The sequence below is a fragment of the Puntigrus tetrazona genome, chromosome 5, assembly GCF_018831695.1.
Source record: "Puntigrus tetrazona isolate hp1 chromosome 5, ASM1883169v1, whole genome shotgun sequence".
NCBI lineage: Eukaryota > Metazoa > Chordata > Actinopteri > Cypriniformes > Cyprinidae > Puntigrus > Puntigrus tetrazona.
Genome location: NC_056703.1, coordinates 19,164,249 through 19,184,007, shown reverse-complemented (window position 1 = coordinate 19,184,007; position 19,759 = coordinate 19,164,249). Strand labels below are relative to the sequence as shown.

The window sequence follows — 19,759 nt, the reverse complement described above, 5'->3', positions numbered from 1 at the left end:
TAAAAATTAAGGTGTATGTTTCTTGCCTCCATTTCTGTATTTTACCAAACATTTGCTGCGTGCAACTCTCTGCTGGCTCTCTCGCTGGGATGCTGGACCCGTCCGTCTCCGTCGCTCACACCAACATGGCGGAACCCATGGAGCTGCTCTGCTGGGGAGGCGACTGGGATCTGCCCTCCGTGCACACAGACTCTCTCGTCGTGCTGGTAACTACACGGCTTGTTTGAACGCTTGTGCTGTGTGCGTGTTCACAGTGAAAAATTTGATCGCGAACGTCGATGCAGTTTTGGAGAGACGTGTCCTGAGCTCCGGATAGCTGTATTCGAGTCATTTTGATGAATAAAAGTCTCTGTATACTGTTTACGACCCAGTTCAGGTGTCAGCAGATAAGCTTCCCTTCATGCAAAAAGCACCTCGGCTGAATTACGTTGCATTGCTTTGACTGGTTGATAATAGTACGCTTTGTGTCGATATGTGTCGCACAGCTCTTGGTTTTATTTCTTGAAGGTCAGAGGAATAATGCTGATAGGATCTGAAGGGTATGGGCTCATTTTAAACGCTTTTTACCTAGATTATAGATAACCACGTGCTTGTGTTTTGTGCTGAAGTGTATAGTTTTGTTTTGATTTTTGCAGCTGCCTGAAAACATGCGTTCTGATAACCTTTTGCAAAATGCATAATAAAAGTCCTAGTTACACGCTAGCGCTGTAGCGATGAGTATTAATGTTTACCTAACCCTTAATCAATCGTCGGTTCACCTTCATGTGCTTTAATGTTCTTCTACAGGCGTATGCAAAATTTTCAGGTGCAAAGCTTGCAGTAAAATCTATTGACTGGACATGGAGGACTATCACAGGTCAGAAAGGATTGTTTTTAGTAATATTGGTCTTAGAGCTTGTTAAATGAAGTGAAAGCCTGGGATGTAGTCGCAGGCATCCATATCATCTTCCAAATGTAACAACATTGTTAATACCGAACATTGCTGAAGTGCACGGGAAGGGATAAGGCGTCCTTTGATGGTTAAGCTGCAGCTGTCATATCTCTCCCTTACAGCGTCTGTGCCACAGATACACTACGAGGGATCCACGGTCACGGAACCAACACAAATTCTAAACTTCCTACGAAAACAGGTAGGAATTCAGATTTGTTTGCAGATTTTAGCAGTTTTTGTGAAAAGTGCTTGTCAGCAGAAGAATCCTGACCAGTTTATTAACTAGCTGACCATACATTATCCCACTTATAACGTGATTTTACCAAATAAATGCTCGAGGAAGAGTGGCTACGCTCCCTGTATCGTATATTAAGAAGTCAATAATACGCGTGTTGTTTAATCCACATAGAGATTCAATGCCGATTATGAGTTGACGGCCAAGCAAGGAGCAGATACAATGGCTTATATCGCCCTCCTGGAGGAAAAGCTGCGGCCAGCACTGGTGGGTCGATCCGAACTTACTGATTTAAGTATTGTTATTGGTCCTCATAATAATTATTTTATGAATTAAGCGTGCATCTGTGCTGTTAATTTGTAGCTGCACACATTCTGGGTGGACGCTGAGAACTACGCTAACCTGACCCGACCCTGGTTTACGTCACATTCCCCGTTCCCCCTTAACTTCTTTGTACCGGGTCGACAGGCCAGCTTGGCCCTGTCCCGCATCCTACTGACCAAAGCAGAGTCGCCGTTGCTGAACATCACAGAGGTAGAGGGAAAGGTATGAGAAAACCGATCCACGGTCATAACATTACGTCCGAGACATTAACTGTCGTGCATTGCCTTGAATTCATCTATTCTTTTTCAATGCCGTGATGAAATGGAAATGTCTGCGGTTCATCGTGAGATGGAAAACAGTTAATCTGAGGAAAATTGTCTGTGCTCATGAGCAAATCTGCCTGAGGTGGAGTGTAGAAACCAGAGGATCATGAAATATGTTACACAACAAATGTGCTATTGTAGTTATGCCATTCCTCATAATAATGAATATAAATATTGTATGGTTAGTAATAGAATTTCTTTCAGATCTACAGCGAAGCCAAAGAGTGCCTGAATTTGCTCTCCCACAGACTTGGGAACTTCCATTTCTTCTTTGGAGACACGTGAGTTTTTCCAGTTCTTTTGTTGCATAATGTTTATCGGCTCTTTTAAAGAGACAGTTCACCCCAAAATAAAAGGTCTGTCATCATTTATTCACTCTCAAGTCGTTCCAAGTCTTCTTTTTTTTGCTTTTGAGGAACACAAGAAATATATTTTGTGAAAATTGCGTTAGTGTTTTTGTCTATAGATTCTCTGCAGAACAAAAGGTCCAGCGGGAGCGGAGATGGGTGGGTTTAGGGATGAAAGGGTGTAGATGTGTAGGTTGAGGAGTGTGTAAGGTGGCCGAAGTTGGATCTAGATTCAGCCTCGTCCCCTGGATCTTGTGTTCTGCGGTTAGGACCATCTCCATAGATTGGCAATCAGTGGGTTTCAAACTTATTTACATTTTGAATATATTTTAAAATGTAATTTACTCGATGTCAGTGTTTCTGCTAAAAATTCAGGTTTTCGATCACCAGGAATAATTCAGATTTTAAAATACGTTATTTTACATTTGTAGCAATATTTGACAGTATTACCGATTTGATTGTATTTTTGATCAAATAATTGCAGCCTTGGTGATCATAAGAGAGTTCTTTTAAAACATTACAAAATATTCGAGTGAAAAGGATAGTTCTGAGATGTGTTCTTTTAAGTTGAGCGGAAGAAAAAGAGTCATACAGGTTGAAATGAAATTGAAGGTGAGCAAATGATGGCAGAATTTTCGTGAACTGTTTTTTTTAATAAAATATTTATGTGTTTTGGCTTGAAGCTCACTATGTTTTCTGTCTGCCAGGCCTACAAGCCTGGACGCCTTTGTGTTTGGCCACATCGCCCCTCTAATTAAAGCCCCTCTGCCCAGTGGACAGCTTCAGAAGCACCTGAACCAACTTGATAACCTCTGCCAGTTCTGCAACACCATCCTTAAAAACTACTTTTCCGATGCCTCTGCTGAGAAGAGAATGGACTGTAAGTAGCAAGACCTCTTTCTTAGCCTCATTATATTAATAAAACCACAAAAAAACACAGTGCTGTTCATGCTCTGCTCTATTTCTTTCTTTTATTAATTTATCTCAACCTCCGTTTGTTTGCTGCTGAATCATAGAAATAAATAATTTAACCAGACGTTCATGATTCATTACCTTTCCATTGCTCTCAACCGTAGACATTTGGCTTATAACAGATGCTAAAAGACAGTTTAATAACAGCGTAGTCTTGGGCCTTGTGGCTATTTTAAGTGATTTGCTATGTCTCGTTGGCTGCACTCTATCTGCTCTAACCTTTCTCCCATGTGCGGGAAACACCTGCTTTTCTTCACAATCAGTCTCCTGTCGTCTTTTCTTTTCTGTCTATGCCCTCTCGCTAGGCTCACAGATGACTACCCACGATCCTGTCGATGCAAACCTCCAGAAACTGACACAACTTGTTAACAAAGAGTCCAACCTTATCGAAAAGGTCTTGGCAAGACTCGCTTGCATATTCTCTCTGAATTTAAAGGTGCACTGTGTAAATTTTAGCGACGTATAGCGGCGATATTGCAAATTTGCAGCCAACAAATTTTCCCTCCCTAGAAAAGCTACGGTGGCCGATTGTAGGATTAAGCCGCCGTAGTCTGATTTCCATTTGTGATCATGTGATCTTCAGTTAGAAGCTCTGGCGATGCATTTTAACTAAATTTTGACTTCACGTAAAAACGTAAGTAGAATAGGCTGATTAAATTTGCCTTTATTTTAACGTGATACGAAATATTTTGTCAGCGGTAGAAATATGATTTAAGCATATTTAGTTTAAAAAAGTTTAATGGTAAATGAGACAGTGACGCAATATTTAAATAAAACAATAATAATGAGAAGAAATATTTGCAACAGCTGTCGGAGCGCTGAAGGCTGCATGCGCGCACTGCGTTGTCAAGGTAACGTTTGGTCCAAACGCTTATGTGAGACAGAAAATAGATCTTGCTAAATATGACACACTGCACCTTTATTGTCATTAGAAGTCTCTGTTACGTGGTTAAAAAGTATGTGGACACAGTTTTTTAACTGTGTACTGAAGCAAGCTCCTATTCAGCTTCAGTGAGGTCAGACAGACACAGATATTGGGGATCTGATGGGATCTGGCTTACAGCCGATGTCCCAAATCATCAGTGTTAAGAAAGAGTCCAACCAGACTATTTTTCTGGTAATGAAATGTCTTGGAGTACTCAAATCTTTTTTTTTTTAGGAAAAACAATTGTAATCTTGATAGTGAAAGACTGTTAAAATGCTATGGAAAAATAAAATACGGTAAAATTCTGTTAAATATAATGTAGACATTTCAGGGACAGTACACATTTGATGGCTTTTCATTTAAATAATTAAAGGCTTACTACACCCCATTAATCACTTACCTTCATGACGTTCCAAAGCTATAAAAGCCTAGTTTGTCCTTGAGACGAATTTAAGATATTTAGGATGAAATCCAAGAGACTTGTGACTGTCCCATTGACTGTCAAGTAAATTACACTGGAAATGTATGAAAGAAATCGTCAGAATACTCCATCCGCCATCAGTGGTACAAACGTCTTCTAGAGTACATAGTTTGAGTCCTGTGGATATGCTCCAAAAGGGCACTACTGTAAAAAAAAAAACTGTGATTGTGGAGAGAAACAGTGGAGACAAGTCATTATTTTTATTTTCTTTGTGTAGATGTACAAACATTTTTCACACTGCTTCATAACATTACGGCTGAACCACTGATGGCAGATGGAATATTCAGACAGTATTTTTCATACTTTTCTGTTGGCAGTCAATGGGACAGTCACGACTCAAAAACTCTTCCCACAATTAACAAAGCTTTGAGGGGTTTGGAATGATGTGGGGATTATTAATGAAAAGTTATTAATGATAAAATGTACATTTTATGCGGAAGATAATTTCTGGCACGGGAACATTTTTTATATACATTTTGAATGTTTTTTTTTTTCAAACAGTGTATGCTTAGTTTTACTGAACCTGCTGTAACACACACACACACACACAGGCGAGGTGTCCACATGCTTTTGGCCATGCGGTGTCTCTAATTCCGCATCTTTATCGTGACTTATCGTCGTGTTTGTCTTTGTCCCAGATGGATGACAATCTTCGCAGCAGTCCCCAGCACAGACCGCACAGACACGAGACCAAACCCTCGTCCTTGGCCGGCCAGAGCAACTCCACCCCTCCCTGATTAAACCCTTCTATCCAAGCACTGAATCATTCATTTATTTTCCATGGTAATGGAAATCGACGTATTGTCACATGATATTTATATTATAACATACTTATGCAGTTAACACTAGCTTTTCATGATGAAGTTGTCGAAATGTCTCACTCAGTACAACAACATCAAGGGCTTTTTAAATGGGCATTCTTCATCTGTTTTATTTAAAAAAATCTTTAGCACATACGCCAACTACATATAAAAAGGAAAATGCTTTTTAGTAGCCGAAACATTGATATGACTTAAGATACAAATGCTATAAAGAGAAGCGAGTTGCATTTTGCATCTTTGGCTTTTCAGAAATCATTGTAAATGAAACTTTAAATTCACTAGCTGGCTTTCCAAATGCAGAAGGTTTTGTGTGTTTTATGACGTTTCTATTTATTTGATCAATCCTGCCCTAGCACAATTACAGGTACATTAAAAGCTTTCTGGTTTATATACTAGGTGTTCAGCTTTTATTCCATGGTTCCATCATAGAGTCGTTTATAATTCGATCTTTCCGTTGATGTGTAGCTTTCCACTTTCTTGACTTTTGGTGCAAAGGGATCTTGACATCTGTGTACTGTGTATACATTAACTGTTCTTCATATTCTTCTGGAGGTTTTATACATGCGAGGAATGCCTTAAAAGTCTAGTGCCACGTCACGCCATCACACCCGACTGTATTTTTAATGTAATGGGTCATGCATTGTTTCAAGAAAAATTGTATATTTCACAATATATCAATGTATAAAATATATGTACATATATGCAATAAAGTGAAGCTCTTTGAAACTTTTCTCAGATAAATGTGGAAGAAAACAAGCTAACATGTTTTAACTTATTATTTTTATTCTTTATGTATTTTTAGTTGCTTACGCCAAAGGGAAAACTGCTACATTTTTTTATTTGTACAGTGGAAAGTATTGTAGATAAATCCTGACAATTTATTTGTCTCTCTGAATGAACAATACTAACATATTGCACAACTTTCCATTCATTCATCATTTAAATGTGGCAGTAAGAGAGAGTCAGCTATAGGACAGCTGTTTGGATGTCACATGGAAGCTATTACAACTCACCGCTCCCCAAATATTCACATTCACCCTCAACAAAATGGAAAGGACAGGACTTTTTTTTCATCCTTTGTTTTGCTGGTTACCCCACCCCCACCCACCATCTATGATTAATTACAATATTATTATTAATAGTAATATTATGGCTAAAAAGAAGAATGTTTAATAACACCCACCGATAAATAATTTAGGGTCAGTAAGATTTTATAAAAATGTATTTGTAATAAAAAGAAAGTAAACATTTAAATGTAAAAATCACTACACAAATGCCTTTCAAAAAATGCTTTTATCCACCTCGGACTCCTGAAAAAAATTGTTCAAACTTTTGCAGCACAACTGTCTATAACATTAGTGAACATTGAATTAGTATCATATTAGTATGATTTCACGTAATCGTGTGAGACTGGAGTAAGGGCTGCTGGGAATTCAGATTTGAATCATAGGAATAAAGTACATTTTAAAAATACATTAATGTTACATTAAAGCAATTGTAAATTGCCATAATAATTTATGAAATAATAAAATAACATTAAATATTCATTATATATATATATATATATATATATATATATATATATATATATATATATATATATATATATATATATATATAAACCTGAGCCTAAACATTTAAAATCTAACTGACCCCAAACTTTTTAAAATCTGAATTCATCTGTCAGCTTAATTCTTTATTAAATCCTCTCTGATAGTAAAACATCTTACTGACACTAAAAATATTCAGAAGCATTGTTAACATTTTAATTCAGTCCAGTTGTTTCCAGAAATACAAATAAATATACAAGTAGACTAATTCATATCACTACTAAATAATTAGACAACAGAAACACTTAAAAGAATAATTTTACAAAACAGACACCAAACAACTTGAAAATTAAGCGCCATCCATACAGTATGTTGGCATTAGACAATAAATAGAATTTAAATGTAATTTTTAACGGATTTTGACGATCATACAGTGAACGATCTGATACAGTGGTGATCCACTGGAAGAGAAAACTCAAATCTGAACTAAAAAGTTTTTGATTAAGTGAGATCCAGGCCACCAAAAATTTTAAATGGAAACAGTGAAATAACCTTTTCCTACCAAATCATGTAAATACACTAAACCACAGAAAAATAAATATTTTCATCACTCATTTGTGATGCCTTGCCCATCATCTCGAAAAAACACGTGTCTCCGTTTAGCTATGTAAGCATTATTATCAGTGCCAGCGTCTGTTTTATTCAAACAACCTGGAAGCCTGCAGCTTCCAAAATAAATAAACTGCCTCTGAACGTGAATGTCAGCACATCATGTGATCCAGGAGATCGTCACATACTGTACGATAAGAAACAAAACTGGTCGCATGCACTTTCTGTTTCATATATACAAGAACAGCGCAACAGCTCAGCTCCAAAAAAAAAAAAAAGGTTTTTTGGAGGGATTCAAAAGCACAGCTTCAAAAACAATCCTTCCTTTCACAAAACTAAATTAGAGTGACCATATGTCCTGTTTCCTGGACATGTCCTAGCCAGGATTTCTAAATTGCCTAAAATGTCTGGGTTCTGGCTTTGTTTTCCTATGGATGTTTTCCTCTTCATACATTGCTTTGACCGTTCTGATTGGTCGATTATGCACACTATCGTTCATCAACTTCAGCAAGTTTGAACACAATAGGAAAACAAAGCCCAAAATTGTGGCCAGGACATGTCCGGGAAGAAGAGTATGTGCGGTCTCCTTGACTAAATATCTTTCATTATGGTCACCCTAACTAAATATTCCTCATAATCTCTTCAGTTACAACTGAGCAATTATTCAGATGACAGCAAAACATGGTTTCATTTTATCACTATTAAGAAAGAACCACTTGATTCATATCCTGTCACACAAGCAAGCCCAGAGTTTTGAGACATCAGTCATGTAAACTAGCAGTGCTTAACAAACTCCGGCACCTCCATGGTCATTTTTAGTTCTAAAGTGCCCGGCTGCTCCAGGACGAACGCAGGCTGGCAAGGCTGAGTGAAGGGGTGCCGAAAAGTGCCCAAGAGCTGGCCGTTCTGAGCATTGAAGAAGAGCAGCCGACCCTGACTGAAGTCCAAAAGAGTGCCGATCCGGGCAGGTATGTCCATGACAAAGATGTCAGACTCCACACGGTCATGAAGCAGCTCAAATCTGCAGCTGGAGAGAGGAAGGGTCAATACAGCATGATTAATAATATACGTACAATACATATCATGCAGTACAACACAATAAACACATCAAATTTACATACATACATATATATATATATATATATATATATATATATATATATATATATATATATATATATATATATATATATATATATATATATATACTTTGTACATTATCACAAATTAATGGCAAAAGGAAGGTTTGGATTTTTGTTTACATTGTGATGATGAATTGATACAATTAATCACGATTAATAATTTAACAGCACTAATGTATATTAACTAATAACTGCAGTATTGAGAGACTCTCAAAAATATCAAATCTTTCCAACCCCAAACTGATTGTAAAGATTTTATGGAACACGGAGAGAACGTTTTTCACAAGAAAACAGATTAAATGAGAGAACTTTTTTTTATACCAGATTTATACCAAGGTGGCATTTTGATTTTTTTTTTTATGGCACCAGTTCATTTACCTCACCAACTGCCAAAGAGCCTTTAATTACACAGTGTTTCCACAGTTTACAATGGTGCTCCAAAATGTCCTACCGGTAATAAGCAGCAATAAATAAACACTTTTCTGGCTGAACAAAGTTCTAAATGTTACTGGTCCAGAAAAAGAAATAAAATCCATGACCTTTACATCTAATTGATGTCCTCTTTTGGGATAATGAAACTCATGCGCAAATACGGGCAAGGGTATGACATGAAAGGGATACCTTAAAGATGTAGGTACACAGTGCAGACACCAGGAGGCACTGTTCTCTCCCAGTCTGCTGCTTTGTGACACATTTGGATAAGTAATGCCAACGCGGTAGGCTTTGCACTTTGACACCTCCGTCTCCCAGTAGTAATGTCCAAGGGAAGGTAAAAGCTCAGCCATAACAGCTGGACATCTGGGAACAAGTTCATTAAAATACATAAGCATTTGCTGTAAATCGAGACACTTGTGCGTCACTGAGAACAGCATTTGTCAGGCGGTTTGAATCTGCAAAAGTATTTTTTTGTATCTAAATAGTTTAAGGTACTTACTCTATGACAGAAGACGTTTTATTGTAGACATCATATGGGTACTCTACTGAGCTCGTGTCCTCTGAAACCTTTAGCACCGAGTTGGCCGTTTCGCTGATGAAGTGTAACCTTGTACCTTAACACACAACAACATTCACCAATAATAAAAAAAAAACAAAACAGAATGAACATCGTTTCGAAGATGTCAGGATTTATTGATGCTGTCAGAAATGTCCACGCTCCTATTGTTATGACTGTATATTGTCAATGGAACTTTGTAAAACTACAGGCAAATGTGACTGCACTTTAATAGGAATATTACAACATGAGAATCATAGACAGACGTTGTAATGGCAGTGAATCTGACCTCTGGTGGAGATAAGGGCCGCCTCGCTCTGCTCACTGGCCCCTCCGGCATTCACTGATTTGATGTAGAAGAGGTAATTTTCATTGGGCTGAAGGAGGACCCTCTGGTCATAGCCTTTTATCCCAGATATGGATCTGTGTAAGGAGAGACTGTTTTCAATAAGCGCAGATTTAACCTCTCTTTTACCCTGCTCGGATGTGCACCCTTGAGGAATCATGGGAAACATCATCTGATTGTTCAGTGGATTTAAGTATACAAGCTCTTAGTGAAATATGCCACATTAAATATTTATAGTAAATGCTATATCAATAAGTAAGCTATCAATAGGAATATTTGATGCTATATGTGATTTTTTTTTTTCAAATAATGTACACTTTGTCTATAATGTCAGAATGAACAAGAAATTGTTAAAGGTTTTTTTTCTTTAATGTGGCAGATATATAATATAATATATTAAATATAATAAATATAATATAATATAATATATTGAAAAATAATAATTAACAATATAAATTTATTATTTTCTAAATTATATAATTTAGAAAATATATAGTTAATATATTAGTAAATATATAGTAAAATATGTAATAAAAACTTTAATTGGAATAAAATAAAATATAAAAAGACGTAAAATTTTAACTATTTGTAGTGGAAGCAACATTTCTCATTTTCCTTTAATTTGACTTGATGCACTACTGTAAATAACTAAAACTAAAATAAAAATGTATATAAACTATAATGACTGATTAGAAAAACACACAACAAAATTAAAAGACAGAACTAATTAAAAAAAAACTATTAAAATAACAATTTAACTGTAAATTTTGAATTTACGGTGACTAAGAGTTATCATAACACTATTAACCAAAACATAAAAAACAATGGTATCATATTTGGCTGTTTTGCTCTTTACGCCTAGTTCTTAGTTTATGTTTGTACAGAGAGCTGATAAGACGGGATAGCTGTACCTCAGTCCCTCTCTCTCACATGCGTATTGGCGGCAGTACTCCAATGTGAAGCTGTCCACAGCGCTGGGCTGCACGGCGCTCCAACGCAGCGTGGCCGTGTCCCACAGCACTGTACACTGCTCTGTCTGGATCACCGGGACAGAAGGAGCTGAGGAAACAGTGAACTGAGTTACTTATCAAAAACAGACTAACTGCTAATCCCAGGTGCTAGATGTGAACGCTACATATTTAATCTGGATTAAAAACACTTACATTGTGCATTCACATTCAGTGTTAGTGAGCTGGTAAATGGCTCCACATGGTCATCTCGTTATAAATTGATATACTGTGACATACATACATATGGCAGCATGACCTCTTGCTCTCAAAAACATCAGGCGAGTCAGAGGGGATTTACACAATAAGCAACTGACCGGTTCTGAAGGGTAGTCTCTCACTCGGCATGCTGCAGCCTGTGTAGTTCACCGCCATCACCCACACTTTATAACACTTATCCGGTTCCAGCTCTTCTAGATTACAGTAGCTCTCCTTCACAGTCACCCTGTATTCCTCTGAGATCGCTGCAGATTCAATTACATTTAACACACTTTAACTGAAGCACTCGGTTGTTCTGAGCATCCAGCTGACATCATTTTACATGCTAATTAGTTTTTACCACTCAGATATTCTGAAAAATGTTTCAACGTTTTTATGCCATACAAAGAAAGTTACATATACGTGACCACGGGCCAGAAAACAAGTCAAAAGGTTAAGTTTTCTTTTTTAATAATAGATAATTGAGTCAATAAGCTTTTCCTTTTTTCAATAATCTGGAATTTGAGATCAAAATACTGAGACAATTGTCTTTTCTCAATGCATATTACTAATCAAGAATGACGTTTTGATATAATTACAGTAGGAAATTTTGAAAATATCTTCATGGAACATGATCTTTACTTAATATCTTAATGATTTTGGCATAAAAGAAAAATCTATAATTGTATATAATTATATAATTTAGTTTATAGTTTTGGCTACAAATACCACTGTAAATTTACCCCAGTGACTTAAAACGGTTTTGTGGTCTAGTGTCACACACACATAGTGCGTTAATGTGTTGTTTTTTCTTCCCATTCTCCCTTTAGTCTAACCTCCTTGGGGCTCTTCCATGCAGTAGACTTGGAAGCAGTCAATAATGTCATCCTCATTGACTTTCCAGTACACAGTAACAGCAGTGCTGGTTGCAGAATTGGCCTGTTGAGGCTGAAGATGTGGTTTTTGAGGCACTAAAGAATGAGTGATAATTCAAGTCAGTGAAAAGTGAAGGGTGTTTATTTGCAGTGGAAATCTTTGCTAAAGTGCACCTGGAATGGCTTGTCTGTTTTTCTTCCCATTGCCTGATTTGCCCTTGGCATAATCCTCAAAAACTAGCAGCCCTCGTGGACCAAGTTCAAGTGACATGGTGGATTCCAAAGCTGTATTCAGCCTATTTAAAAAAAACAAATGAATAGAAGGATCACTGGAAGGAAACAATGAAAGACAAAGAAGAAATCCAGTTTATGACCATATTTTCAGTGCGTGTGAATACCCCATGCAGTAAATAATTCGATTTATTTTCATTTAATGGCTATAAACACTTGAATCAAACAATGTTTTGAACACACCAAACTCAACAAGGCATTTACAACAAGCTTCTGTTTTGATTAATTTAATATGCAGATAATTTCTGAAGTATTGTAATTAGCATTTAATGTTAGCAAGCCACTGATGCAACATAAATTCAGGCCATTCAGTTACCTCATATTGATATCTTTTGATGACTGAGAAGGGGTGAATAAAAAATGGTTTCATTAGACTAAGTTTTAGTTCATCAACAGTTCATCATCTCTCTTAATAAATCTTAGCTAAGCACTTCAATTAAACTATGGCTTTAAAATCAATTCATCAAAACTAATCGTAAAGTGTGACATACTTTAAGCGAGTAACTAACACACAACTGAGGTAAGCCTCACAGAAAGAAACTTAAGCGGGTCTGTCTCTTCCTCCTCCTTAGCTGTCATCTCCATAGTCTCCTTGGCCTTGTCAATATTCTCCTGGAACGAAACAATCTGGTCGTACAGCTGCTCCAGTTTGGCCTTTTTCTCCTCCTCCATGGCCTGAGACATCTCATTATACTGATCCATCAACAGCTTCACCACCTCCTCATTGTGCTCTTTTATGATCTTCTCACAATCATTAAAGTTCTCCTGTGGGAACAGCACAATAAAGGTGCACATAAGTTCTCAGTAACCTTTATCGACTTAATAGCAGCCCCAAGCTGACGTAAGCACTACAAAACTCTCACTCCAGATTTCTGTGAGAGCAAAAAACACCTCTACAATGCTAAGAGGTTGTTGGAGCACAATTTCTAGGGCATTGGTTTCTTAATCTTTTTGACCTCAGTCAATAATTACACAGTGGGTGTCTATGATATTTTGGTCACTAGATATGACTTGTTTTATACTCCAAAAAGTGAAAACCACAAATGGGACAAGATATGTGGCATTTGTTTAAATGAACACACTTCGGTGTAAATACCTCCACTGTGTTGTAAGCCAGCTCAAGTTCGGACACAAAGTCTTCAATGTTCTCTGATCTTCCTTGTAAAACTGATATCAGTTCACCCAGCTCATTCTGAAAACAAATTCACATGGGAAATTAATCATTATACAAACACATATAAACAAATATACATTAAACAATGTAGGGCCTAAATATTCAGCATTCATCTTAAATGATCGAGCAACTTCTATTCGTTTAGTACTTGTAAATACCATTTCTCTTTTGGATTGTTCATACTTGCAAATGTCAAATCACATTGGTGCAGTCCTTTGGAATAAACTACAGATGAATCATGGAAACAGCTGTCAACTTTCAGAGAGGGACATTCAGGGCTTGTTATGAGTCAGTCGGTTCTGACTCATCTGCTATGAACATAGTCAAAGGCCAATAAAAGTAAGCAATCTTTTACTGTCTCTACCTGATGTATACTTAAACATTTTTGGATTGACAACACATTTTATTTTGCTACACGATCGATTATGTGTTTTTATCATTTAGAAATATTAGACACTGGAAGATTCCTTTTATATAAAACACTTGAGCAATCATGACTTCATAATGTAAGCTCTCGAGACAGGCCAGCTGAAAAAGATCAGATGTCATGTCTTAGCACTCTTTCAAAGTACAGGGAACTTAGCTTACCTTGATACTGTCAAAGGCCTCATCCAAAGAGGCCTTCTCGTGGTTTTGATGCTCAGCTTCACTCAACAGTACCGGGCAACGACAAACAAGGCAAAATGCATCCATTGGTTGAATTTCCTCTTGTTCATATTCTGCCATCTGGGTACTATCTAAATCCTCAACAAATTCAAAGCTGGTTTCCAGAGTTTGATCAAACAGTCCAACTTTTTCACAGTGTACATCCTCGGCTATAGCTTGTTCAGATTGTCTTGCCTCTTGTTCGGTGACCATCTCAAAATCAAGCTCCTCCGCTATTTCCTGCGGTAAATCTTGGTCACAGCTCAAGGCAGACAGGTCCTCCTGAGGGGTAAAACTTCGCAATTGTGAGAAGACTTTATTCCTACTTAGGCTTCCTCCTCTTTGTATACCTTCGTAAACTTTCACACTATCCTTTGGCTCTAAAGGTGAGACTCTCATTGCTGAGGTGTCGTCCTCCTCAACCAGAGGAGGAGGTGAAATGGGTTCTGGAAGGTCTGTTATATCTTCCATCTTCGTATCATTCATTTGTGTTTTCTTTCCTTCCTCTGAAGTCTCTGTTGAGGTCAGAGGTAACGCCTTGCTCTCAATATCTGACCCACCAAGAGATGACTCTTTCACTGGGATCTCTTTGGTTAATATAGCCACCTTTTTTATTTCGCTATCTTCTTCTACCTGTACCTCTTTTGTTGGTACAACAGGTGAGAGTCTTACTTTTGATGAGTCTTCTACATCTTCTGTTACTCTCTTTAGCTCTATGCTCTCTCGAGCAGATGGTTTCATGTCATTAGGTAACAATAAGCTACATTCTTGGCTTGAATCAGTTGTTTCTTTCATTTCTGTTCGCACTCTCTTCTCAGCAGGTATCTCATTCTGAACTGGCTCTTTTGTGGTGCCAACTTTCTGCTTTGCTTCCTTTGTAACATCTACCTTAATTTTCTCAACTTTCCCATGTTTTTCTGCAAGCCCAGGTTCAATCTCAGGTACGTCAATATGTCCCTTTTGCTTTTCCAACTTTTGCTTTAGCACTGGTGCCTCATTTTTTGGCCTGTCGGCTTCGGCTTTCTCATTTTTTGCACTAAATTCATTTTGTAATTCTGGATATATTTTCTCCTCATTTATAATCTCAGGTTTAGTCTGAAGCTCAGTGTTTGCTGTATCCATTTCACACAAATGTGATTTTTCCGAAGCTCTCTGAACTGATGTAATTTCAGACTCTGGCCTCATTTCAAGTTCTGTTAACACTTCTGCTATCCCGACACAGGCCTCAACCTTTTGTGCTGCACCAATTCTGTCAAGCACTTGCTTTTGTTCCTCCTTCTTGGGTATTAATCCTTCACTCACTTTATCCTCAACCCCAGCAAGTATTTCTCCATTCTCACAAATGTGAGAGTCAATTTCTAAGGCTTTAGAAGCAGAAGGTTTGATTTTAGTAGCATCTGTTGTGCTTGTTTCAGTCTCTTCTGAAGGCTTGACCTCTACTTTTAAAGGTTTTTCAGTTTTTGGAGGTTCTGTTATATCTAACAGAGGTTCTTTGATGCTGATAATCTCCTGAGAAAATATTTCTGGTGCTTCCTCTTTTACTATGTCTTTATCAATCTTTTGAGTTATATCTGGCTCTAAAATCTTGTATTGTGTCTGGGATTTACTAGTTTTTCCTGTGTCATTTTTAGCAATGATACTACTTTCCTTAATGTCAGCAACAACATCAGTTTCTTTGTGAAGTTTATCCGCACTAGTCTCAGAAACACTAATATTTTCAACTGCATGTGGTGCACCAGCCTGGATTTTCTCTGAGCTCTTTGTTTCAGGCAGAACTTCAAATTCATCTTTAGCTTTAATATCATCGTCATGCACTAAACCCCCAGGCACTTGAATATGAGCATTCTGACTTATTTGTTCATGTACACTGTGTTCTTTAGTGGTGGTTATGGTTTCTGGCTCAAGGACCTGAACCACTTCTTGAGGTTGTGTGTCTTCAGGGTCACTTTTTCTTGCAATACTGTCTTTGATAATGACAGTGACATCGCATTGCTTCTCATCTGTCCTACTATGCTTTGCAGCCAAGTCATCTGATGTGACCTTACTTCTAATGATCTTCTCCATTTCTGGTTGGATTCTCGGAGCACAGTGCCCATCTGAGCAACACCCTGTGGACTCACACTGCACTTCACTTTCATTTTTATCCTGAGTACATGGTTGTTCTGCAGTTACTTCCTCATTTTCTTCTTGAGCTCTTTCTAAACATCCAGTGAGTTCGAATTTACTTTGTGACCATGCAAATTTTCCACCATCCTCCTGCTCTTTTGCATCAGATACATTAGCAACCACTGGTGTTTCATCCTTCAATATGAATTTCTCCAGATAACCATCTCCGTCATCTGAATCAGAGTATCGCCTTTTGAAAGACCTTTCGGAAACAACACTCTCCGTATCTGAGAATTCGTCTTCTTTCTTTCGGTCTCCTAACGCGTCCTCATAAAGGTCTGAGTAGTGGAAGGACATTGCTCGTGGCTCCTCAAGAAGAACTTGATCTATGATTTTTGGTGGTCCGGTGGGGAGGTATACAGGTGTGAGAATACATTCTTGACTTCCAAATAAAACTGATCCAGTCTCTTTCAGAGTTTTAGAGATCTCCTTTGCTGTTCCTCCATTTTGCTCATCACACTCATGAGGAACCACAGGCTCTGCATTGAACTTATTTCCATAGAACACTTCATCAAGATGTTCACCTGCAATTTCTACGTCACTGATAATTACAAAAGAATCCTCATCAATAGCTTCATCTGTTTTTTGTTCTTTCTGAGTCACCTGAGGTTCTTCTGGCTGGACAGTAACTTCTGGTAGTTTTTCTGTCAGTGTAGTGTTATCACTAGGAGCCTGCTCATCTAACAATGTGAATTTTTCGAGATAGTCCATGTGAGTTTCATCCTTCTTTGGTTGCTTATCAGCAGAGATCTGGGATGATTTCTTCAAGCTTTCATTTTGTTCAGTTTCCTCAATGTCTGTGTTCTCAGGACAACTGTTTGTTGCAACAGGCTCATGCTTATGTTTGGACTTTATCTTTGGGGTATCATTCAAGTAGGCCAAATTTTCCACCAGTTCGCCACTATCTTCCTCATCTACTGTAGCGAGCTTTGAAGGTACAACAATATTGAGTATTTCGAAACCTTCTGATATCAAACTAAAAAGATCTTGATCCTTGCTTACAGCAGACTGACCATCCTCATTGTTTTCAGATCTGATATTGGGCAGAGACACTTCAATCATTGCTGGTCTTTCCTCACCTATCCGACTTTTTGGTAGTCTGGTGCTCGACTTTTTAAATCGGTCACCCAGCTTGCCTCTGCTGCTTGTCTTTTTCCTCTTAATTCTGTCTTCATCCATTATGATGACAATATTTCCCTGTGTTCCAGAACCTTCCAGGCTGTACTGTTCAGACGGCGAGCTTCCCTCTGAAGCCCATGGAGTTGAGCATCTACTGGAAGCAGTCTCCCATACGATCCCACTGTCCTCACTCTGTACCGTCACCATGGAGAACGACGGGTCCACCATCAGGCATTGGAGTTTAGGCTTCACTGATGGATCTTGCACAACTTCCTTTAAACTAACCAAAAAGAGTTCAGAAACGTTTCAACGTAGATATGTGGTGCAGACTATTCTAGTTTGAGGGCTCATATGACAAGTGATGATTCTAATTGCAAAACTTTAGAAAGTAGAAAAATAATTAACAGAAGCAGATGGTAGAATATCTGCTTATTACAGATTTGAAAGTGCAATTATTAGCAGCTATTAGTACTGAAAAAAGGTATTTTAAAAATACTTATAAAACATTCAAATGTTAATGAATTAATAAAATAAAACAACTGAATCAAACTCTAATCAAACACACCGGCGTTTAACTTTCAAGACCATGAAGAGCATAATTAGTTGCCTTAGGTGTGTTTGATTAGAGTTGGAGATGAACTTTGCAGGACTTTGCTTAGTCGATTGCCAGGAGCAGGATTGGGCACCCCTGGTGTAATGTGACAAGGGCACTGTTCAAAAGTGTTTCCAAGATTTACCAGCTTTTCAGACAAGCTACCCTAAACATTAAAAAAGTATTTGGTAATTCCTAACTTTTCAAAAGTGACTTAAATGATCCAAAAAGGCATGCATTTTTCCTCCTTACCACACAAAAAGAGGAGCCTAACATTACACACAGCACATGTAAATCAAATTGCTAGTTGAACTCGTTTAAAAATAATTGTTAATTTATGATACAGCATGTTAGTTTGTACCTGTAACTGTTAAACTGTTGACCTTATCTCAAAAATATGTCTATCTATTTATCTGTCTTAGTTGTGCAACTTTTCATTGTTGTATAATTCAGTGTTGTATTTAAAAAAAAAGTGACATTGCATATGACTAAATGCATGTGCAGTAAATTAATGTACTTAAAATTATATTCTTTGCTTTTGAGTACTTTTAGTGTGTTTTCCACGCAATGATGCAGTTTCGCATCAGGGCTACACGATGTGACCCATCATCACCCAGTGACGTCACAACATCATTTAGCAACAAAACAAGCAGCCTTTAGCATCTTTACCTGAAAATAAGTTGGCAGCACTGCCAAAACGGTTGCTACGGTCACCTCAGAAATCTGTTCACGAGCATTTGCACGGTTTTTGGTTACCAAAATATTGGAAATAATTGAAAATGCCATATTATAACATCTAAAAAGACACATGACATTCATAAATGACCACAAACATGTATTTTCTGAAAACATATTTATAGATCACCCCCCACGTTCACATTTAAAAAGACCTATGTGAAGTGATCGTTTATGTAAAACTTGTGAACTAGAAAGCTCCCGTGGGAAACTACCTTTTATGAAGTTCCTCAATCTCCTCTTCGTCGTTGAGATCCATTATTCCTGACCCCAAGTCCTGCATTTCCTCCATCTCTGGCTCTGCCCCCTCACGTTCCCCTTTCAAAGCACGATCCATTTCGATAGTCGAAATGTAATGTTATTTTAAAATAAAACCCAGTCTTGGAGAGTGCAGCTCCGCGTCGGGATCATGTCTCGTTGAGAGCAGTTCACCTTACTCAGCGGCTGCTGTAAATAGATTTCAAATATTCTTGAGCTCAAGGCTGCGTACTTGGGAAAGAGTCACAGGTGTCCCCGGTTTTCGTAGCCCCAGTTAAGGATATTGTCCCATACATCTGATTTCCTCCGTCAACTTTTGAAAAATAGCACATTGTTAACCATGTCCTGAACAGTAAAGCTTGGATGAATCTGCGCCGGTGTCTCCTGTAATACGAGACGCAGAGAGCACCGCCATGTCCATGAGGGACACGAGTGTCAGTTTTCTTTGGCTGAGCTAATTTTACTCTCTAAGCCCTTCCAGACAACCATATTATCACCCCCCAAACTCACATAATGCTGTGAATCGAGAATAACACCACATTCATGGATGCTGTACTAAAACAAAAAGCACATTTACCAGCAGCTAAAAGAGATACTGCCATACAGAATCCATCCCATTCTCAATTTATATGAAAGCAATCTCTGAACATATTAAAACATGTCATTTCCCTCAAAATACAAGGAATGTAAGAGTTGTACTGC

General features: G+C 37.8%; 2 protein-coding genes across 3 annotated transcripts; one reads left to right on the top strand and one right to left on the bottom strand.

The window, feature by feature from the left end:
- Positions 1–29: 29 nt before the first annotated feature.
- mtx3 (metaxin 3) lies at positions 30–7,776 on the top strand. 2 transcript variants are annotated; one of them, XM_043240054.1, is made up of 9 exons: positions 31–206; positions 787–856; positions 1,054–1,130; positions 1,341–1,433; positions 1,530–1,712; positions 2,018–2,094; positions 2,868–3,040; positions 3,438–3,526; positions 5,177–7,776. In XM_043240054.1, exons 1-9 carry the CDS (start codon positions 90–92, stop codon positions 5,273–5,275), a joined length of 978 nt encoding a protein of 325 aa, XP_043095989.1. In that variant the 5' UTR covers positions 31–89; the 3' UTR covers positions 5,276–7,776. The 2 variants fall into 2 exon arrangements, with proteins under 2 accessions (XP_043095990.1, XP_043095989.1); XM_043240055.1 differs by lacking the exon at positions 3,438–3,526 and having other exon boundaries at positions 30–206.
- Positions 6,122–19,491, bottom strand: cmya5 (cardiomyopathy associated 5). The gene is made up of 13 exons (XM_043240050.1): positions 19,015–19,491; positions 14,131–17,752; positions 13,465–13,560; positions 12,900–13,133; positions 12,685–12,707; positions 12,252–12,373; positions 12,039–12,173; positions 11,322–11,468; positions 10,909–11,056; positions 9,941–10,074; positions 9,595–9,709; positions 9,282–9,458; positions 6,122–8,545 (listed from the first exon to the last, which is right to left on the bottom strand). The coding sequence occupies exons 1-13, from the start codon at positions 19,134–19,136 to the stop codon at positions 8,293–8,295; spliced, it is 5,328 nt and encodes a 1,775-aa protein (XP_043095985.1). The 5' UTR covers positions 19,137–19,491; the 3' UTR covers positions 6,122–8,292.
- Positions 19,492–19,759: the final 268 nt, after the last annotated feature.